Source organism: Pogoniulus pusillus, chromosome 19 (assembly GCF_015220805.1).
Source record: "Pogoniulus pusillus isolate bPogPus1 chromosome 19, bPogPus1.pri, whole genome shotgun sequence".
NCBI lineage: Eukaryota > Metazoa > Chordata > Aves > Piciformes > Lybiidae > Pogoniulus > Pogoniulus pusillus.
The window spans coordinates 11,724,532-11,747,231 of record NC_087282.1 but is presented as its reverse complement, the minus strand read 5'-3'; the positions used below and the strand labels follow the sequence as shown (position 1 = coordinate 11,747,231).

At 54.6% G+C, this 22,700-nt stretch overlaps 1 protein-coding gene across 2 annotated transcripts; it reads right to left on the bottom strand.

Annotated features, from left to right (window-relative positions):
- Window positions 1-452: 452 nt before the first annotated feature.
- Window positions 453-11,221, bottom strand: LOC135183947 (endothelin receptor type B-like). 2 transcript variants are annotated; one of them, XM_064159314.1, is made up of 8 exons: window positions 11,011-11,221; window positions 8,602-9,129; window positions 6,859-6,971; window positions 6,155-6,359; window positions 4,714-4,863; window positions 3,979-4,112; window positions 2,588-2,696; window positions 453-1,888 (listed from the first exon to the last, which is right to left on the bottom strand). In XM_064159314.1, exons 2-8 carry the CDS (start codon window positions 9,097-9,099, stop codon window positions 1,739-1,741), a joined length of 1,359 nt encoding a protein of 452 aa, XP_064015384.1. In that variant the 5' UTR covers window positions 9,100-9,129; window positions 11,011-11,221; the 3' UTR covers window positions 453-1,738. The 2 variants fall into 2 exon arrangements, with proteins under 2 accessions (XP_064015384.1, XP_064015385.1); XM_064159315.1 differs by lacking the exon at window positions 11,011-11,221 and adding an exon at window positions 10,532-10,595.
- Window positions 11,222-22,700: the final 11,479 nt, after the last annotated feature.

Genomic DNA, 22,700 nt, shown 5'->3' with positions numbered 1-22,700 from the left:
CACAGAGTTGCTTTCCAGCAGCTCACCCCTCACCTCTCCTGGCGCAGAAGGTTCTGCCTCCCCAGCAGAGGACCTTACTCTTGCCCTGGCTGAACTTCATGAGAATGTCCTCTCTCCCAGCTCTCCAGCCTGTCCAGGTAGCACAGCTTGTCAGGATGTCAGCCACTCGTCCCAGTTTGAACCAGCAGCAAACTGGCCCCGTCGGTCTCTGCTGGCTATCCCCCAGGTGAGAGCCTTTGGCTGAGTGTAACGTGGCATGAAAAGCCAGGCACTGTCTGCTCTCTGCTGGCCTGGAGCACCTTGCACCTCTCCTGCTTGCTCCACGAAGTGGGCATACCTCTTGTCTCCTCCGTGGAGGTCTGCAGCTCCCAAAGACACCTGCTGACACTCAACTATTTAGGAGGCTCTGCAGCCCCTCTGCAGCTGAGCAGGAAGCACCTGGAGATCTTCCCTTACAAACACCCTCGTGCTTTATTAACACACAGAGGAGCACACAGGAGGATGGAGAATGTCAGATGTTCTCCAGAAAATGGCTCTTTCCAACCCAAACTGACAGACTTGGGCTCTCAACAGGTTGCTGCTTGGGTGAGGTGTGTAGGAGTCAGGCCAAGAAGACGACTGAACCCTGCACTTCAGAGCAAGGCTCCTCTGCCTGATCGTGGGATCGTGGCTTTGGTTGGAGGAGACCTCCAAGATCATCCAGTCCAGCCCTTAACCCAGCACTGCCAGGTCACCACTAAACCGTGTTCCCCAGCACCACATCTCCATACCTCTGAAACCCTTCTGGGGATGTGGATTCCACCACTGCCCTGGGCAGCCTGGGCCAGACCTTGATAGGCCTCAAGGGGTAGAAATTGCTCCTCATGTCAAACCTCCCTGAGGCAACTGGAGGCTGTTTCCTCAAGTCATTGCCAGATCACATAAACATGGGACAGGAGAAACAGTTTCTTCTCCTTGAAGGAAGAAATGTTTGACACTGAGGATGGTGAGAGCCTGGCCCAGGTTGCCCAGAGAGGTGGTAACTGCCCCATCCCTGCCACCATTGCAGGTCAGGTTGTTTGTGGCTCTGAGCAACCTGCTCTGGTTGCAGATGTCCCTGGTTGGACTGGATGACCTTTAAAGATCCCTTCGACCCAACCCAGTCTGGGATTCTATGATGCCAAGTTGCTGCCCATCTCTCCCTACCATCAAGAGGAGATTTCCTGCTATCCATGTTCACACATGGGCCTGGATCTTACCCTGGCTCTCTGCCCAGGCATAAATTGTCCCAGCAAGAGAGGGAGATGATCAGGGATGGCATCAAAGCTTTTCTTTGGCTCTTTAGCTGAGAACTGTCACTCATGGTCCTTTCCCTCTCCTCCTCATCCCACATCCAGCTCAGAGTAACCACATCTTAACCTTCCTTCCTGTTCCACACACATCTTCCCACCCCATGTTTCCACCCAAGACAAATGGCCACGAGTCACTTGGTTTTCCTGTTGGGAAATGAGGAATCCTCCCTGGATCTGAGTTCCTTTCCCCCTCCTCTGGAGGTGACAGGGAGTGGAGGAGGGAGCAGAGGCTGTGGTGAGAGCTGGTGCTATAGGAGACCATGAAGTGCTGCAGCTCCTTGCAGGTGAGTCATGACACAAAGGCAAAACCAATTCAGGCACAGCCAGAAAAGGTCCATGTGAGAGCAGTGGAGTCCTGCCTCCCTGGCACGGTGTCTGCTCCTCTTGTCCCTGCAGGTGGCACAGCTTTAGGAGGAGCTGTACTTGTTACTCAAGCGGGAGCTGCTCCTGTCCAGCCCAAGCTCCTGCCCATTGGCTTTCCACTTCCCAACGGAGCCCTTGTCGTCGGTGGGTGTGATGCTCAGGGCTGGCCTCTGGCACCAGCAGCACAGGCAGGACTGGGAGGAGACAAGAGGGTGGGGAGAGAGGACACCAGGGTGAGCTACAAAGTGAAACTGGAGACAGCAGGCCCTTGGTGATGCAGGCATCATGCAGTGCCAGGCTGGGAACTGCAGCCTGTGCTCCTGTGGATCTGCTAGAAGGATGTTTGCCAGCATAGGGCTGGTGAGGACTGGAAATGAAGGCACCACAATCTGCAGGACCTTTTGTGTTTTCTTGTTCTTGGGGGATAGAAAATGCCAGGCATGCTTAGCTGGGCTCAGATTTTCTTTCTGCCACAGCAGCTGGGAGGTCTTCCCTTTCCCTTCCCTCTCATTTTATCTCATCCCATCTCAGTTATTCCATCCCACCCCCTTCCATCTATCTCATCCCATTTCAGATATCCCATTCCAACCCATTCCACTCCATCTATCTTATCCCATCCCAGATACCTCATCCCATCCCAGATACCTCATCCCATCCTATCCCTTCCTCAGGGCTTCACTGCTCCTGAAATTTCTCTCTGCATAACCTGGGTTTGAAGGTTCAAGCAGCCCCAAACCATCCTCCACCTTCTACGCCATCTCTTCAGCAGAGAAGTCCACTGCAATGAGGGCTCCTCTGGATGCATCCTGCCTGGTCTGTAGGTCCTTGTGCCTCAGGGCCCAGTGCCTGGGCAGGGCCAGCAGAGCCAGGAGCTCTGGAGGGGTCAGCCCTACCTGGAAGCAGTTCTTGAATTTCCGGCTGACGAAGTAGAGCGCCACAGGGTTGATGCAGGAGTTGAGGGAGGCCATGTTGATCCCAAAGTAATCCATCACCAGCAGGAAACTGAGATGGCAGGGAACAGAAGAAGTGTTGGAAGCTCGTGGAGTGCTGAAGGAGAGTTTCCAAAGTGCCTGCCAACTGCCTGGCCTGAGAACCTGCTCCACGAGGGGCCAGTGGTTGATACCATAGAGGTGAGCATAGAGGAGACCTTCCTGTGCAGTGCTGCTGCTTGTGAGCAGCATTGCCTGAGGAAGCCAGCAGATCTGATTTCTCTTGGTGACCCTCATCTCAAACTGGCCTGAAGTTTGGAATAGGTTGCCCACAGAGGTGGTAAAGTCACCATCCCTGGAGGTGTTCAAGAAATGTGTGGCCATGGCACTCTGGGACATGGTTTAATGGCCATGGTGTCATTGGGTTGATGGTTGGACTCAATGATCTTAGATGTCTGTTCCAACCAATTCTATGATTCTATGTGATAGCTAAAGGGAAGAGGAGAAGACATCCACCAACCAAGTGACAGAATGTGTGCAAAGCCTTCGGACGTGCTGCAGTTCCTTTAGCCCTGCAGAGAGTGCTCCTCTGCTTGGGAGACCTCTTTAACCCATGGCTTTATGGAGACACCTCAGCCTAGGAGACCTCTTTAACCCATGGCTTTATGGAGACACCTCAGCCCAGGAGACCTCTTTAACCCATGGCTTTATGGAGACACCTCAGCCCAGGAGACCTCTTTAACTCATGGCTTTATGGAGACACCTCAGCCCAGGAGATATCCTTAACCCATGGCTTTATGGAGACACCTCAGCCCAGGAGATGTCTTTAACCCATGGCTTCCTGGAGACACCTCAGTCCAGGAGATATCCTTAACCCATGGCTTTATGGAGACACCTCAGCCCAGGAGACCTCTTTAACCCATGGCTTTATGGAGACACCTCAGCCCAGGAGACCTCTTTAACCCATGGCTTTATGGAGACACCTCAGCCCAGGAGATATCCTTAACCCATGGCTTTATGGAGACACCTCAGCCCAGGAGATGTCTTTAACCCATGGCTTCATGGAGACACCTCAGTCCAGGAGATATCTTTAACCCATGGCTTTATGGAGACACCTCAGCCCAGGAGACCTCTTTAACCCATGGCTTTATGGAGACATCTCTCAAAACTTCATTTCTTCTCTTCTCATGGTGCCCCTTCACCCTCCTTGTGTGCCTACCAGGAGAGCAAGGCCACCCAGAATGGAGCTATCGAAGTGAGACGTTTGGAAGGCATCTCCACCAATGAGCCCAGTATAACCTCTGCTGGTGCCCACAGAGGCTCCCAGCAGGGTGCCCTCCTGCTGGTGGCCCTACCTGAGCAGTTCACATCTGTTGGGGTCTGTCTGGTCATAGATGGTCTTTTTGAGGATGCGGCTGAGGTGGAGAGGCAGCCAGCAGAGCGCGAAGATCACCACCAGGCAGAAGACTGTCTTGGCCACCTCCCGACGCTGCAAGAAGCAGGTGGACAGGAGAAGAAGCTCCATCTGCTAAGCACTGGAGAGCAGGTGGAGCACCATCTGCCCATGCTCAGCAACAGCTCTTCAGCTCATTTTGGTCACCCAGTGACAAGCGGGCACCTCTTTGGGGTCTGAAGGTCCCAACTCCTGCAGCATGAGGAGGACTCTGAGATCCGGGCTGCAGAAATGGTACCGGTAGGACTACATGGACCAAATGCCTTACATCCTTTCTTGCCATCACTCCTGGTGACTGGCAGAGCATAGCCAGAGACAAATGACCATGAGGAACTGAAGATCCAGCTAGTCCATGGCCATGAGGCTCTGACAATCCAGCTTGGCCATGGACTAGCCCTGGGTTGTCAGTGGCTGGTCTGGGGATTGCCGAGCTGAAGGCCCATCCCCCTGGTTTGATCCATGCATTTGCATCACTGCACCAGTATCCACTGACCCCTGGGAGCTTACACCAGCTCATCCATCTCCTCCAGAGAGCCAGCTTCATGTCCTCCAGAGAGGCAGGTCCACGTTCTCCCCACCACCAGCCCTCCCCCCTCTCTGGGAACTGGCAGAGTCCCTCCCAGCCTGGCCTTCTTACCCGTTTCATGTGGTCGTTCAGAGCAATTCTCATGCCATTTCTCTTGCTCAGCATCTCACAGGACATCAAGGTGTAGAAGATGCCAGTGCACACCAAGGGGAGGCAGAAATAGAAGCCAAAAAGCCACCAGTCCTTCACATCACGGTAGAACTGCAGGCAGAAGAGAGAGCAGCTGCCAACCAGGGAAAAGGGGAGGCAGGTAACTGGGATGTGCAGTGACCCAGACCCTGATGCTGCCCTTTCTCAGACCCTTCTTATGTCTGAAAGTGTCTACCTGAGGTGTGTAGAACCTTGGAATCATAGAATGTCAGGGGCTGGAGGGGACTTTGAAAGATCATCTGGTCCAGCCCCCCTGCCAGAGCAGGATCACCCAGAGCAGATCACTCAGGAACACATCCAGATGGTTCTTGAATGTCTCCAGAGAGGGAGACTCCACAACCCCTCTGGGCAGGCGGTTCCAGGCCCTTGCAGCCTTGCAGGCTGTGAGACACCTGGAGCACTGTGTCCAGCTGTGGAGCCAGGCAGAGAGGGACCTGGGTGGCAGGATAGGGACATGAGCCAGCAGCATACCCAGGTGGACAAGAAGGCCAATGGCATCCTGGCCTGGATCAGGAGTAGTGTTACCAGCAGGACCAGGGAAGTCCCTCTGCTTCTGCACTGGCACTGGTGAGGCCACACCTTGAGTGCTCCATCCTGCTCTGGGCACTCAAAAAAGATGTCGAGATGCTGAAGATGTCCAAAGAAGGGCACCAGGGCTGGTGAGGGGGCTGGAGCCCAGCTCCTGTGCTCCCTGCACATGGGATGGTCTTCTCCCAAGGCTGGCTTCTGTTTGGTTGCCAGCCCAATCTTATGCAAGAAACAGTTGCAAGGAGCTTATCTGGTAGACGTGGTGGGCTGAGATCTGATGCTTTCTAAGGGTCTTCCTTTCCTTGCCCACCCTGAGCTGACCCTGTGATAAATGCTATTCATGCAGACTGGTTGTGGAGGTGCTCTGGGACAGTGTGGTGAGGTCTGAACCTTGCCATGACCTTCTGATGTGGATGGTGAAGACGCAACACAGCTTGACACTTCCCTGTAAGTGTTCAAGTCCAAGTTGGATGGGGCTTTGAGCAACCTGGTCTAGCTGAAGATGTCTCTCCCCACAGCAGGAGGGTTGGACTAGATGACCTTTAAAGTCCCTTCCAAGCCAGATCAGTTTATGGTTCCATGACCAAGAACCAGCTGCCTGTTTTCTGGTCCCACGTTCAAAGCAAGTGTGCCCTGTGTTACTACACCACCAGCATTGTAGTGCCACAGGGCACTCTTGTTTTGAACATGCTGCTGCTGCTGCTGCTGCTCTCCTTGTGGTCACCCTGAAGGCCAGAAGAAGCCATTTACAGAAGCATCTAATCCTCTAGCCGAGGCTGGAGGATGCACAGCTGGTGTGGGACAGGGTACCTACCATCATGAAGGAGGATTTCTGCTCAGAGGCCAGCATGCACACCCACAGGTGTTGTTCCCAGTAGCTGAGCTCCACCATGTCAAAGGCAATGGCTTCAGGGACTGCAAGGACAATGGCCACCACCCAGATCAGCATCACCTCCACCGCCTTCCACATGGGGATTCCGATCCCCTGGATCCGACTCCAGGATGCCACCGCTCGGTACCTGCCCAGCAGGTGAGAAAGCAGTCATCAGGAAGGGGTCAAGAAGGTCCAGATTAGATGTCCCCCAAGTCCCTTTCTCTTACACCTTCCTCCTCCACCCCTGAACCTTGCCCTTCAGTGGAATGGAAGAGATGAGTCGCAGGAGGTCAACAGACAAGCGTGAAGGTAGCCAGCCGTGCCCAGCCTCTGCTTGCCAGTGAGCAGAGCCTCTGCTTGCCAGTGAGCAGGTGCCACCCTTCCCCAGCACCCCAGCAGCTGTCCAGCACCTCTCAGCTTCACCAGCAGAATGCAAACACTAGCCCCTGCTGGAGAACAGCTCTTTGTGACACAGCATCCAGAGCATTTGGAGTCCTGTCTTCATCTCCAACCAAGCCTGGAGTCCAAGCCCCACTCCACAGCCTGCCTTCTGGCTCCCAAGAAGGGGCAGATAGTCCTGTTGGCCCTGATGGTCTCAGTAGCAGATATGGGTCAGGCTGGGCAGGACAGACATTGCCTCTCACCTGTCAATGCTGAGAGCACAAAGGCTGAGCACAGTGATGCCCACTGAAGCCTTCTGGATGAAGGGGACCAGCTTGCAGATCTGGACACCGAAGGGCCAGTCCTTTGCCAGGAGCTGGGGAAGAACCAAAGGGTCACCAGGCTGCTTCAGGACTGTATGTCCAGATTCCCATGACAGGAGGTGGCTTGCCACCAGGGGTGAGAAGCCCACCAAGAGCAGCTGAAAGCAGCCCGAGGTCACCTCCAGCAGGATCTCGTGGTGTGAGCTCTCTGGTGTTTTGTGTTGTGCTGGGAACCATTCACCTCCCCAAGGGCCTGTTGGGCCATGAGCTGCCACACAGATGGAGGGATGCTGCAGACATTAGGTGCTGGATCCCTGTCTTGGTGGGGGTTGGGATGGATCTGAACCCTGAATGCCAGGATGGGCTTTGGGTGGCTTTCAGAGGAAAAAAAAGGTGTCACCTGAAGCAGCCAAAGCCTGGCAAGGTTATGGAGACACTGCGACTGGAGACCTTCTACCAGCCACCTCTGGTTGTTCTCACTGTCAGATGATAGCCACCTTTTTCCTCCTTCAGATTTCATGGAATCATGGAATGGTTTGGGGTGGAGGGACCTTCATGATCCTCTAGTTCTAACCCTGCACCATGGGCAGGGACACCTCCCACTAGCCCAGGTTGCTCAAGGCTTCATCCAGCCTGGCCTTGGACACCTCCAAAGAGGTGTTCAACCACAGCCTCCTTGATCAACCTGTTCCAGTGTCTCTCCACCCTCATAGTGAAGAGCTTCTGTACAGCTAGCCTAAAGCTACCCTCTGCCTCTTCCTCCTGCCTCCTCCTATTTCTCTGCCTCCTCCTCCTCCTCTCATGCAGCCTGCTCCGTCCAGGCCCCTTCCATTGCCACCTTTCACACTAAAGCTTCTCTGACAAACAAATCTGGCTGAGCTCCAAGTCCTTCACCCTGCAGCAACCCCTTCAGACAAACCTCTGGCTTCAAGCCCACCAAGACAGGTCTCAAGCAGTGGGTGAGAAAGAGCTGTGGTAGCCCAGAGGCACCTCACAGGTGGCATGACACATCTCAGGGATGCCATCACATGTCTCACAGGTGTCATCTCACAGGCACCATGATACACCTTCTGCTGTTAGCTGGGGTCTCAGGCCTACTCCTCACCCCTCCCCAGCCCTCTCTGCCCCACTGCAGATCTCAGGCTCTCCTGAGGACATTTCTTGTCCCTCTTCTCTCCCATTTAGGGCCACTGGCTCTGCCAGAAGCCCTGGTTTATAGCACAGCCATTTTCCTCCTTGGTCAGCCTTCACAAAGAAGACCTCTGCTTAATCATAGAATCAACCAGGTTGGAAGAGACCTCCAAGTGGGACAAGTGCCCTCAGTGGACAATAACTTGGGGTCAGCTGAAATAAACACCAGGCTGTAACCTCAGAAGACTGCAGGTGACTCAATTTATGTGATTCCAGGTGGGGTTTAGAAGGTCTGGAAGGTTGTGTGCTTGTATGTGTGTGTCTCTGTATCACAGCTGTGGGTGAGGACACTTCTGCTGCCCCAGGACCATTCTCTGAGCTCCTTGTTTATGTGTCCCTCCTCCTTTGGAGAGCAGAAACACCCTCCTCCTGTCCCTTGCAAACATGGAGCCTGCAAAGCAGAGGAGATACTGCCCAGGCCACCAAGCTGAGAGCAGACCCCCTCCCTACAAGTCCCAGGCTGCTGCAGCGCTTGTTCCATGTGGAGCCTACCTTGTAGACATTGATGGGCAGGGCAATGAGGATGTAGAGAAGGTCTCCAAGTGCCAAGCTGGCAATGAGGACGTTTGGCCCATTCCTCATGCACTTGTTCTTGTAAATGATCCTCAGGAGCGTGGAGTTGCCAATGATCCCCACTACGAAGATGGTGCAGGACACGATGGTGTTGATGTACTTGAAGATGTGTCTGATATCTGCAGGCTTGGCACACACAGGCAGCAGGGGTGGCTCAGGGCTGGTGCTCCTGGGGAGGTTCTCGGAGTGGTTGGGCATCTTGGCATCCTGGAACAGGCTTGGCTGGACCAGGCTGTAAGCCTGCTCCTGGTTAAGCACTTGAAGGGGGATGGTGCTCTCCTGGAAAGCTCTTGGGGTCTGGGTTTGTGCCCCTGAGAAGAGGCAGGTGAGGAGAATGGCCAGAGCTGTGGGACCTGGGATCCTTGCCATGGAGACCTGAACAGCAAAGCTGGCTGCAGAGGTCCTCATAATGCTCATGGGACGTCCTTGCTCGGGTCTTGGTTGGAGCTGCAGACAGGGAAAGGGACAAGGGAGAGAACTTGGTTAGCAGAGGAAGGAGGAGCATCTCTGTGAGGAGCAAAGACTGAGAGCCCTGGGGCTGCTGAGCCTGGAGGAGAGCAGCCTGAGAGGGGATCTGAGCAATGCTCATCCAGAGATAAAGGTTGGAGGGCAAGAGGATGGGACCAGGCTCCTCTCAGTGGTGCCCAGTGGCAGGACAAGGGGTAATGGGCACAGACTGGAACCCAGGAGAAACTTCTTTATTGTGAGGGTGCTGGAGGCCTGGAGCAGGCTGCTCAGAGAGGTTGTGGAGTCTCCTTCTCTGGAGAGCTTCCATCCCCCACCTGGTCAATGATCCTGGCCAAGCTGCTGTGGGTGCCCCTGCTTTAGTAGTGGGGTTGGACTGGATGATCTCCAGAGGTCCCTCTCGAGCCCTGCAGTGTTGGGGTTCTGTGAGACTGAATGAAAAGAATTCTGGATCAAGTCCATCATCACAGTGGTCAGAAATCACTCCAGGTGAGATCCTGTCTGGTCAAAGGCATCATATTCAGATGCAACCCCCTGGGTTCCAGTTAGAAGCTGCTGCCCCTTGTCCTGTCACTGACCACCACTGAAAGTCACCTCCTGAGCCTTCTGCTCCCCTCTGCTCTCCTTGATCCAGAGCCTGGTGTGACTGTTCAACCCCTGGGTGTTTGGCAAAAGATTTCAGAGAATCCCAGAGTCACTTTGTTTGGAAAAGACCTCTGAGGTCATCAAGTCCAACCAGCAACTCAACACAACAAAGTCATGTGAGCAGCTATCACAGGACACAGCTCACTGGATCCTGCCTGGCCCCTCCACAGCACTACAGGACAAAATCCCTCCTCCTCCACCCAGCACTTTGGTGAAAGAGCAGCTTTGTCTGCTTCTCCTCAGCAGCCCATTTCCTCCTGCTCCTCCAAGCTGCCTCTCACATCTCCAGTCCTTTCTCAGATGGGGTGAGAAACTGAGGCATGAAGCTTGTTCAGTGCCCAGCAGATGTGAAACCAAAGCCAGCATCACTTGTCCCAAAGTCCTCTGAGCTTTGCTTGTGGTGTTGAGCATCTGAGGATGTGACTTGGTGGCCGAGGGGACCACTCCCATCCCATCTGATGGGATCCTCAACCCCACTTCACCTGAAGGAATGCACATTCCACCTGCTAGGATCTCTATCCTATTTGGTGGGATCTCCAACCCCATTCCACCTGGTGGGATCCCCATCACACTTGCCCAGATGGGGCTCTTAGCTTAGACACATGCAGGTGGACATGTCCTTGATGCTGTAATGAGTCCAAAGCACAGCTGAAACCTCTGGAGTCAGCACATGGACCTCAAAGAGCATTGTCAGAGAGGAGAAGAGCTGAAGAAGAAGTTGTAGTGCCCCTGGCACAACCTGCTCTCATCTGGAAGATGGCAGGTGTAGGGTGAGAGGCTTGGCATTGATTCCTCTTGTCTGGAAGCCCAGCAGAGTCTACCATATCTCAGAAGGCATCTCCATCTCAAGAGAGCCTCTCCCACCACGGCATGCTGCCTGCTTTGTCCTGCCTGGACAGAGCTGGCTGCCCTCAAGAGCAGCTCCCCTTAGGCTCCCCTCCCTGACTAACCCCACCAAATGGACCTTTTCTGCAGCTAAACTTCTCCTGCAGCAGAATGCCAGGGGGGAAAAAGAGGGGAGAAAGGTCCACGAGGTCCCAGCTTCCTCCCTCCCACCAACACAGCCTGCTCCACAAGCAGGGCTTCCCCCGTTGAGGTGTGCTGTGTTTCCTCTTCACCTCCTCCCTGCCTGCCAGCTGGACCTTACACAGGCACTGTGGTCCCTTCAGCATCTCCCCCGGGTTGAGATGGACCCAAACATCATGCAAAAGAACTCACCCAGGAGCAAGAAATCACTTTGCTTGCAAAGCAACAGGTGGAAGAGCAAAGCTTCTCATTGGGCTTGTTACCTTCCTCATCACCACCAGGGCTGGCTGCTCCTCAGCTGAGTTTCTCTCACGGCTCCATCCCAGCACATGGGCAGCTGGAGGTGTCCCGCAGCTCCCGGGAGAACTGCGGACTGGTAGGTCCTGGGGTTTGCTTTTGTGCCTGGGTTGGTGCTCGGGGGAATGTTTTGTCTCCTGGTGACTGGCTGAGGGCTCCAGGAGTTATATAGGAAATAGCAGAGCTCCCCCCAGAGAGCAGCCCTGCAGCCAATGGGGAAGGGTGCCGGTGGAGGAGGAGGAGGAGGAGGAGGAGGGTGAAGGAGGAGTGACGTGGGACAGCCCCGAGGAGACAATAATAATAATAATAATAAACAACAACTGAAGCTGAAGGAGGAGGGAGGAGGGAGCTGGGGGAAGGCTGCTGGCAAGCGCTGCAAGGATGGGCTTGGAGAAGCTCCATGGCTCTGCTTTGGTGAAGCAAGCTGCAGCCACCACCAGCCTCAGCAAGAGGAGACACCAAAGCCCCCCCCCCTGCTCAGCGTGTGTAAAGCCAGCTGCTGCACACCCTGCCTCTGAGGGGGCCAGGAGAAAGATGGGCACAGCAAGCACTGGGGAAGGGACTTGTCCTCTGGCAGAGGGGGTAGAGAAGAGGTCCTCCCTGAGGTGCTGGGCAGGGACAAGCTTCAGTTTTCATTGAATCATGGAATGGTTTGGGTTGAAGGGGAGCTACTGTGGGTGCCTCTGCTCAAGCACTGGACTGGATGATCTCCAGAGGTCCCTTCCAACCCCACCATGCTGGGGCTCTGGGATATTCCCAATTGCAGACACAAGATGGTTTAGACTCCCTCTTATTTGAGGTTTGGTGGGAAAAGACCTTTAAAGCTCATCCAGACCAAGCCCCTGCAGTCAGCAGGGACACCTGCAACTGAAGCAGGTTGCTCAGAGCCACAAACAACCTGACCTGCAACGATGCCAGGCATGGGGCAGCTCCCACCTCTTTGGGCAACCTGCCCCAGGCTCTCGCCACCCTCAGGGTCAAGCAATTCTCCTTTCTCTCCAGTCTGAATCTCCCTCTTTGAGCTCAAACCATCCTCCCTTGTCCTGTCATCAGCACCAGCTGGAGCCTTTGTTGTTTGGTGCCCAGGGACAGGAAAGGGGCAGTGGGCACAAACTGCAACCCAGGAGGCTCCATCTGAGCAGGAGGAGAAACTTCTTTGGTGTGAGGGTGCTGGAGCCCTGCAGCAGGCTGCCCAGAAAGGTTCTGGAGTCTCCTCTGGAGAGACTGAAACCCACCTGGACATTGTGGTGCTGGGCAAGCTACTGTGGGTGCCCCTGCTCAAGCACTGGACTGGATGACCTCCAGAAGGCCCTTCCAACCCCTCCATGCTGGGACTCTGGGATACTCCCAGTTGCAGACACAGGAGGGTTCAGACTCCCTCTTAGTTGAGGTTTGGTCAGTGAGAAGTCGACCAGCCCAGCTTTACTCTGCGGTCAGGGACTGTAAACAGGGTAGAGATCATCACTGCTGGGTCCTTCTCTGTTCTTCTCCATTGGATCTCTGCCATGCTTCCTTGAAGATGTGATGAGCCAGAACTGTGGAGAATCCATCAGAGATGACTCCTTGCTCAAAAGAGCAGAGAACAAATTCCCCATTCAGCCTCTGCTCCTTTCGTCCTGCTAAGCATCCCAAATTGGAGAGTCCAGCATAGGGATCTGTCCTCCTCCTGTCTCTCTGAGGCTTCTCAAGCCTCAGCAGATGCCTGCTCTGCAAACTGAGATGTGACAGTGCCTGGATAGACATGTCCCCAGCAGCACTTTGGTCCAGCCAGCTCAGGTGCTAGAAGCAAGAGGGCTGTTGGGCAGGTGCTGAAGGATCTGCTTTTCCTGAGTTGTTCTTAGGTTGAGTGTTTTAGTGGTAGCTGTCACTTGATGCTTTCTTTTGGGTGGAGAAGGCTGCTCATGGAGCAGCATCTCACTTGCTTTGCTCACCTGGCCATGTAGCCATCAGGCCCAGCTTCAGCCTTCCTTTGCCCAGCTCACCTCAGCCTGGGGCAGAGCACACGAAGCCCAGAGGGTGGAAATGTGGGGTACAGCCAGCTGGTGCTCAGGGCTGGATGGGCACAACTAACTCCTCTCTGCCTAGCTTCAGGGTGGAAATGTGGGGTACAGCCAGCTGGTGCTCAGGGCTGGATGGGCACAACTAACTCCTCTCTGCTTAGCTTCAGGGTGGAAATGTGGGGTACAGCCAGCTGGTGCTCAGGGCTGGATGGGCACAGCTCCTCTCTGCCTAGCTTCAGGGTGGAAATGTGGGGTACAGCCAGCTGGTGCTCAGGGCTGGATGGGCACAACTCCTCTCTGCTTAGCTTCAGGGTGGAAATGTGGGGTACAGCCAGCTGGTGCTCAGGGCTGGATGGGCACAACTCCTCTCTGCTTAGCTTCAGGGTGGAAATGTGGGGTACAGCCAGCTGGTGCTCAGGGCTGGATGGGCACAACTCCTCTCTGCCTAGCTTCAGGGTGGAAATGTGGGGTACAGCCAGCTGGTGCTCAGGGCTGGATGGGCACAACTCCTCTCTGCCCTACCTTCAGGGTGGAAATGTGGGGTACAGCCAGCTGGTGCTCAGGGCTGGATGGGCACAACTCCTCTGTGCCCTACCTTCAGGGTGGAAATGTGGGGTACAGCCAGCTGGTGCTCAGGGCTGGATGGGCACAACTCCTCTCTGCCCTACCTTCAGGGTGGAAATGTGGGGTACAGCCAGCTGGTGCTCAGGGCTGGATGGGCACAACTCCTCTGTGCCCTACCTTCAGGGTGGAAATGTGGGGTACAGCCAGCTGGTGCTCAGGGCTGGATGGGCACAACTAACTCCTCTCTGCTTAGCTTCAGGGTGGAAATGTGGGGTACAGCCAGCTGGTGCTCAGGGCTGGATGGGCACAACTCCTCTCTGCCCTACCTTCAGGGTGGAAATGTGGGGTACAGCCAGCTGGTGCTCAGGGCTGGATGGGCACAACTAACTCCTCTCTGCTTAGCTTCAGGGTGGAAATGTGGGGTACAGCCAGCTGGTGCTCAGGGCTGGATGGGCACAACTCCTCTCTGCCCTACCTTCAGGGGCAGCCAGCTGCTCCCCCCCCAGCTGGTCACAGCTCTCAGGACCCTTAGGACATAAATTGCATCTCCTCTCTCATTTTCTTTGCCCTCCTGCCCTGCTCCAGTGTCCTGGATGTCTCCACACTCCCTCCCTGACTCTCCCAGCCTGAGATAGTCCCATTTTGACTCTCTCCTGTAGTTCCTTATCTACTGAACCGGGGAGCTTAGAACCAGACCCAGTGCTCCAGCTACAGCCTCATCATGGCAAAGAGGGAAGGAGAACCTCCCTTGGGCTGCTGGCCACATACTTCTTCATACACCCCAGGAGACCATTTGCTTTCTTGGCCACAAGAGCACATTGCTGGCTCATGGTAAACTTGCTCACCAGGACTCAGCAATCCCCACCTCTGACCTGCACCAGCTCACCAGGGGATCTTGCATGGACAACACACTGTGAAACCACCAGCAGCTTCAGCCTGGGTCTCACCAAGCTCTGCTGAGCCTCTCCAGGGGCTAGAGAACAGACCTTGCTGGAGTATTTGCTTCTGCCTGAGTGCAGCCACATCCCTTGCCACCAGTCAGGGTAGCTGAGTTGGGGAACAGGCTTGGGGTGCTGGGGCTTGTCCATCCTGCTGGAGCAGAAGCTGCCCCAGGAAGTGTCTGCAGTGCACAACCAGATCCCTGCCGTTCCCACGAGCCCACACTGACCCCACACTTAATCTTCTCTCTGCCTGCTACTCTCTTATCAGCTGAGGCCAAGTACAGCCAAACTGGCTGGAGATGACAGGACATCTGCAGCTCTGCCTGCTGAGGCATGGACAGTTCCATGACACAAGCAGGAAGGGCAGCTTGCCAGCTGCTTCTCTTTGAAGGTTGTCCTCTCTGCCCCAGTGTCAGGGCTGAGGCTGCCTGCGTGTATGTGGCTTCCTGCTGGAGATGTGATGCAGTGGGGCTTGTGGTGAGCAGGAGCCCCTGGCCATCTTCAGGTGCTTTAGAAGACAGCCCTGACTGCAAGCCAGAGTTCAGGGCAGCTGCACCCCTCACCAGTGAGGGACCTGTTGAAAATGCCTCTGTCTAGAATCATAGAATCATAGAATCATCCAGGTTGGAAGAGACCTCCAAGCTCAGCCAGTCCAACCTAGCACCCAGCCCCGTCCAATCAACCAGACCATGGCACTAAGTGTCTCATCCAGGCTTTGCTTGAACACCTCCAGAGACAGCGACTCCACCACCTCCCTGGGCAGCCCATTCCAATGCCAATCACTCTCTCTAGTAACAATTTCCTCCTAACACCCAGCCTAGACCTCCCCATGTGGCTGTGGACATGTGGCTGAAACTGGTGTGATGGGAGGTGTTGGTCCCGACCTTGTTTCTCCAGAGCCCCCCAAATCCCAAAGATTCTTCAGAGACAAGTGGAAATATCTACCAAGCATCACCCTGGGCTTCAGCCCAGCTTGGCATTGTCAACAGATGGACAGTCTGAGAAGCCTCCAGCCTTCAGCTTTATAGGGCAGGCTGTAGGAAAGCACTGGGAAAGGAGTGTGTGCTCTGTGCTGCATCTGCTAGGGGCTTCCTCTTAGAGCCTCTGGAGGATTTCAGCTAACTTGACTTTTCTGATTTATTTCCCCCTCCCCCCTTCCCCTCTTGGTTTTTAGTCACAGAATCAGAGAATCAGTCAGGTTTGGAAGGGACCACAAGGATCAGACAGTTCCAACCCCTCTGACATGGGCAGGGACACCCTACCCTAGAGCAGGCTGCACACAGCCTCAGCCAGCCTGGCCTGAAACACCTCCAGCCATGGGGCCTCAACCACCTCCCTGGGCAACCCATTCCAGCCTCTCACCACTCTCATGCTCAACAACTTCCTCCTCACATCCAGTCTGCACCTCCCCATCTCCAGCTTTGCTCCATTCCCCCCAGTCCTGTCACTGCCTGAGAGCCTAAAAAGGCCCCTCCCAGCTTTCTTGTAGCCCACTTCAGATCCTAGAAGGCCACAAGAAGGCACCTGGGAGCCTCCTCTTCTCCAGACTGAACAGCCTCAACTCTTTCAGCCTGCCCCCATAGCAGAGCTGCTGCAGCCCTCTGAGCATCCTCGTGGCCCCCATCAAACTGGAACCCTTAGTGAAGTGTTCCTGCTCTGATGGCAATGTTCCTCTTGCCCTCATGGGGGTTTGGTGGAAAGTGAGACATGTATCTGGGGCTTGCTTTAAGGTCCAAATGGGGTTTTATGGGGTTTGATTTCATTTTCTCATGTATTTTGAGGGATCTGTTCCATTTAAATTGTTTAGGCTGACTACAGGGGATAAAAAGGCAAAGTAAACCCTAGCAGAGATCCAACCACTTCATGTCAAGAAGCTGAGGAGGTCCCCAGATCCTTCTGTGACCATGAGAGCTGGAGCCTAGCTGATCTCCTGGTGCAAACCATCACTGACTTTGTCAGGGCAGTACCAGCAGAGGAGCAGAATCATTAAGGTTGGAAGAGACCTCTAAGATCATCATGACCAACCCTTCACCCAGCACCTCCATGGCCATATCCCAAAGTGCCACATTTACTCATTTGATTGAGCACCTCCAGGGATGCTGACTCCACCACCACTTCCCTGGGCAGCCTGGTCCAGTGCCTGACAGCTCAGTGGTGTCTCCTGCCTCTGCTTAACAAGCTGCTGAGAGAAAGCCTGGCCAGATGGGTCATTGCTCCTGAAACAATTGCAGAGGATTACAGAAAGATTAATGGCCTCTTCCTGAGGAGCCACCAATGTGGGCTTCATCTTCTTCAAGCACTCCTGACCTTTCCTGAAATAGGAATGAGGAAACATAGTGGGAGAGGGATTGAGTCAACAAGATGGAATTTGGACCCTTTAAAGCTGGGGTTGAGGGGGAGGTGAAGGGAGCAAGTTTGATGTGGTTCTCCATGTCCAGCCACCCTTGCTGCAGTGGCTAGACACAGACTGCAGTTGGTTGGCTACCAGGAGTGAGGCCAAAGAGCAAAATGCCTCAGAGACAGTGGAAAAGTGCATCTGGAGTAGGAAGAATGAGGAAAACCCAAGTGTGGGTCACCTCTCCTGGCATCTTGCTGTCTGCAGCTACCTGGTTCAGCCAGGCCATGTGGAAGGAACTGCCTCTGGGCTGGGACAATTCAGGCTGGGAACGAAGGGTTGCAGCCTTCATTGGCCCCATGAGGAGGGACTTGGTGGTGCTGGTGGGTGAAAAGCTGGACATGAGCTGGCACCATGCACTGCCAGCCTAGAGCCAGCCCTGCCCTGGGTTGATCCCCAGCAGTGTGGGCAGCAGGTGGAGGGAGAGGACCCTGCCCTTCTGCTGAGACCACACCTGCAGTGCTGGGTGCAGCTCTGGAGTCCTCAGCACAGCAGAGGCATGGAGCTGTTGGAGCAGGGCCAGAGGAGGCCACAGCAATGATGGCAGGGCTGGAAGCCCTCTGCTGGGAGGCCAGGCTGAGACAGTTGGGGTTGTCCAGCCTGGAGAAGAGAAGGCTCTGGGGAAACCTTCTGATGGTCTTGAAGGACTTCAAAGGGCCAGAAGAAATCTGGGGACAGACCTGTGAGCAGGGCCTGTTGTGACAGAGCAAAGGGTGATGGTTTGAACACAAAGAGGGAGATGCAGACTGCAGAGAAGGGAGAAATGTCTGACCCTGAGGGTGGTGAGAGCCCGGCCCAGGTTGCCCAGAGATGGTGTGAGCTGCCCCATCCCTGGCACCATTGCAGGTCAGGTTGTTTGTGGCTCTGAGCAACCTGCTCTAGCTGCAGATGTCCCTGCTGACTGCAGGGGGTTGGACTGGATGAACTTTAAAGGTCTTTTCCCAGCCAAACCAGTCTGGCATCAAGCAGCTGGCAGTGCTAGGGTGAAGGTTTTGTGTAACACCAGCTGGCTTTTGTCACTCTCCAGTTATGGGTCTGCTCCAGAGTGGTGGCACTTAGAATAGGGATGGACAATCCATGAGGAATCTTGTAAGGGGATCAAGCCACCAGCTGAATTGTGCCACTGGGATGTCTCTAGCTGATGGTGAGAGCCTTGCAGGCAGGCAGCCACACACCAGAGTGTGTGAACAGTCTTCTCTGGGCCATGCACTGGGCACTTGAACTTAGTTTCTCCAAAACAGCTTGAGAAGGAAGAGTTGACCTCAATCTTCTCTTTCATTGCAAGAAGAGGCTGAGAGAGTGTTCACTGCACATGGACAAAGCTGGCCTCAAGAATCATCTGTCAGAAATCCATCCATTAACCCACAGAAGTCACCACCATATTTAGGTGCCTCCAAGGATGTTTTCATGCCAACAGCATCAAGTCCTTGCTTCTACCCCTGAAGTTAATGCTGCTAATCTCAAAGCCTCCTTGGTAACCTTTGTAGCCCTCCTTGATGTCCCACTCCTTGTTCACAGGTGTCCTTTCCAAGCAGAGTGGTCACCTTGTCCTTTCTCTGAGGACAGTTATCAGGGTTACCAAAGCAAGGGCAAGGTGACCATTCTGATGTGAGGAGGAAGTTGTTCAGCATGAGAGTGGTGAGAGGCTGGAATGGGTTGCTCAGGGAGGTCGTTGAGGCTCCATCCCTGGAGGTGTTTCAGGCCAGGCTGGCTGAGGCTGTGTGCAGCCTGCTCTAGGGTAGAGTGTCCCTGCCCATGGCAGGGGGGTTGGAACTGGCTGCTCCTTGTGGTCCCTTCCAACCCTGACTGATTCTATGATTCTGGTTGGAATGGGCACTTGGAGACAGTGAGCAGGACACTGAGGAGAGCTGCCAGAGCTACCAATGTGCTACTCAATGTTTACAAGTGCCCATTGCAGCCAGAATGGCCACCTTGTCACCATCATGCTGGAGGGGATGATTTGAAGGAAGCAACATCAAACTTGGCCCCAGCATCTAGAGTGAGTCAAGTGACATGGCTCTATGGAGGGGCTCAGAGAAGGTTTTTTTTTGGTGCTGCTGGAGTGGTGCTGGAGTAAAACTAAGGGAGGGGAAGATAAAAAGGAGCTGGCTTCTAAATCAGGGCTGGCCTGGGGACAAGCCCCAGTCATGTGTGTCAGGGCTGACTGGTTTCATGTGAGGCTTCTCAATGCTGTCTCTGTGTGAGGAGACACTGGGGCTCTGTGGAGGGCTGCCCAGCCCAGCAGAGCTGCTGAGTCACAAGCAGTGCATGTGACTGGAGTCTTGCCCCACCGTGGGCCACCACTGCCAAGCCAGCTCCATGGTGGGATTAAGGCCAGTGCTCGCTGGGGACATCCTGTCTTGGGAAGCCTCCTCCTGCCCCATTAGCTCCTGGAAGCAGCAGAGCAGAAGGAAATGCTTTGGGTGGGGATTTCTGGAGGGCTTGGTCGTAAAAAAGGGTCCAAATGGCTCATCTAAGGCTTCTAAAATGTCCTCTGAGGAGCTCTGTGGGCTCCTGCACACAGGAGCTGGGCAATGTGCATCCTGCTGCTTTGGACTTCTGAGAAGAAGCTTTTTTTCCTGTGGCCACTTCTCATTGGTCACCCACAGATCTCCTTTGGCATTTAGAGTGGGGAAGCAGCACCTAGACGTCAGGAGAAACTTCTTTGCTGTGATGGCTCAGAGCCCTGCCACAGCCTGCCCAGGGAGGTTGTGGAGAGCTTCCAAACCTACCTGACCTTATGGTCCTGGGCCAGCTGCTGCAGCACCACCCTCATAGGCAGAGCTTTCATATCATGACTCCTTAACGTGCCTGCTCCTCCTCTGCTGACATGGAGATGGCTTGAGGCTGGGTTATGGATTGAGAGGGGCTCCAATCTACTGATGCTCAGCTGCCCTGTGGGCACCTCGTGGACCCCTGGAGACTGACTGATAACTTTGGGTGTGTGGATAAGGTGGTGGGAACACCTTCCTCCTACCAACCCACCTGTGGGTGGGCTTGAGGGGACACTGTGCCTGGTGCAGAGCAAAGGGACCCCTCTGGTGGTGGCTGAGCTGAGCCCTCAGTGCTTTCCTCTTGAGCTGAAAGTGAGAGCAGAATAACAATTCCAGATGAACCTCAGGGACCTTCCTCACAGTCTCTGACTTTGATGGGACAGCAGCAGTGCTCAGAGGGTGAGCTGGGTCCTGCCTGTTTACTTTAAGCTGGACACCCAACAGATCATGTTGGTGGCTTCAAAGTGAAGTTTGTTTCTGTCTTCTGCTCATTAACAGCCTCCTGGAGACACCCAGAAGCCATCTCTGGGGTCCAGAGTGCCACAAAAACATGGAAAGGTTAATTGAAGGCAAGGGGAAAACAAGAATCCCAGTTCTGACCTTCTTGGGCTGCCCTTGTTATGCTAACAGCCTGGTGCAGGCAGATTTAATGACTCCTCATTACCCTGCTACCTAATTAACCTCCTGCCCTCAAGCAGAGTCTCAACCAGAACCTCCCTGCCCAGGAACCTCCTTCTGCCAGCAGCCCCCAAGGATTAAAGGAGAAGAGGCTGGGAAGAAAGATGGGGACAGACTTTTTAGCAGGGCCTGTTGCTACAGCAGGGCAGTTGGACTCCAGATGATCTTGAGAGGTCCCTTCTAGCTCCCACCCTGCTGGCATTCTGGGGGTGTAGATGTAGCATTTTTTGTGGGGCCAGGCTTTTGAGCAGGGTCTGTTATGACAGGACAAGGGGGGGATGGTTTGAACTCAAAGAGGGAGATTCAGGCTGGAGAGAAGGGAGAACTGTTTGACACTGAGGGTGGTGAGAGCCTGGCCCAGGCTGCCCAGAGAAGTGGGAGATGCCCCATGCCTGGCACCTTTGCAGGTCAGGTTGCAGGTCATTGCAGCAGGGCTCTGAGCAACCTGCTCTGGCTGCAGATGTCCCTGCTGACTACAGGGAGATTGGATTAGGTGACCTTTAAAGGTCTCTTCCCACCCAAACCAGTCTGGGATTCTATGAAGCCAAGTTGCTACCTGCCTCTCCCGATCACGCAGAGGAGATTTCACACCCTCAATGGTCTACCAGACACTCCTGGTGCCTGGATCTTACCCTGGCTCTCTCCCCAGGGACAGACCACCTGAGCAAAAGAGGGAGATGATCTTTAAGGTCCCTTCTGACCTAAACCATCCCATGATTTAATGATCTCAAGCACTGCCAAGCTCAAATCCCTGTGTGGCTTCCAAATGACACCTTCTAAACAGAGGAGAAGGGCAGTGGTTGGTGTCTCTCTCTACACCAGGGTGGCTTTGTGGCAGCTAGTGGTGACAGCTGTGTAGGGCAGCCTCTTTGCCCATCACTTCTGATGCTGAGATGGGAGAGAGATGGCACCAGGCTGCCACTGGCCTGGGCAAAACAATCCCTCATGGTAAGGATGCTGATGTCAGTGGTAAGAGTTGGAGGAGGCTCAGAGAGGTGGGCAGAGCCACGGAGAGTTGCCCATTGCACCCCTGATCATGGAGGAGGAAGGAGTGGAGGCAGCACTTGCTGCTTCTGGTGATGAACCAGCTTGAAATCACCTCCTTGATGTCACCTCCCTGCTGCTGGGTGTTGGGTTTGCAAGCATCACTTTGCCAGGTTCCTCCCCACCCAGGTTCCTCCCCCTTTGGGGACCAGACTTTGGTGCTCACAACTGTTTGTGGAGCAGAGTGAAGTCAGTTTGCAGGCTCCATGAAGTGGATCAGTCAGTTCTCCAGGCCCCAGCCTGCTGCCACCTCTGCCCACAAAGCTGTGGCAGGGAGTTGGCGGCACATTGGTACAACCCTGTGCTGCCAGTGAAGCAAGGGAGAGGACCCAGCCTCAGCATGAAGCATTCTTCAGGGTGATTGCTATGGGGAAAGGGCAGGAGGAGCAAGGATCAGAAGGAGAAATGGTCAGAAAGGTCACAGAATCACAGAACTAACCAGCTTGGAAAAGAAGATCAATGAGTCCAACCTCTCACCTAACCCTTCTGTTTAACTAAACCATGGCACCAAGTGCCTCATCCAGCCTCCCACGATGGCCAAGGTGATGACAATCAAGCACAGACTGTGTGAGCACCACAGGCAGAGACCCACCCTTCAAAGATCTGCCATTGTCTGGTGGGGTCTGGCCCTGCCTCTGGGGGATGAAGCTTGTGACACCTGTGAAAACAGAAAGCTGAGCCACCAAGTGTGAACCCAATCAGTGTCTTCTGGTCTGTTGCTACAGGAGTTAGAGGGCTCCTCCTTGGTATCCAAGCTGGGAGAGGTGAGTGAGTGCTGTGCATGGGTGGCACACACGTGGCACTGCAACCATGGTCTCCAGCAGGACTGTTGAGCATCTTGGTCCAAGGTCCTTCTAGGAACATCTGGGCACCCAGGGGGAACTCTGGGGCAAAACGTGGGGAGTGAGGAGAAAGGCAGTGGGAGCAGAAGCATCTCAGAGGGCCACCAAGCCACGTGGCAGGAGAAATATGCAGAAGGGCAGCCTCAAGTGAGATAATGTCACCCCCAGCCCTCCCTGGAAGTGCAGTGCCCTGCAGGGCTCAGCCCAGCACTGCTGGCAGGACATGAGGCTCTGCAGGCCATTGACACGTCAGGAGGAGAGAAGAAAGGACTTCTTGGAGTTCACTCTCCAGAACATTCACCCAGAGCTGAACTTCTCTTCCAGCTGCTGGTTTGCTCTCATCCTGC

Excerpts from the sequence above, each read along its gene's own strand:
- LOC135183947 (XM_064159314.1), bottom strand. The coding sequence starts at position 9,099 with ATGAGCATTATGAGGACCTCTGCAGCCAGCTTTGCTGTTCAGGTCTCC. Across the intron at positions 6,972-8,601 it reads TGCCCATCAATGTCTACAAG|CTCCTGGCAAAGGACTGGCC; the intron begins GTAGGCTCCACA and ends GTTCTTCCCCAG. Across the intron at positions 6,360-6,858 it reads TGTGCTCTCAGCATTGACAG|GTACCGAGCGGTGGCATCCT; the intron begins GTGAGAGGCAAT and ends CCTGCTGGGCAG.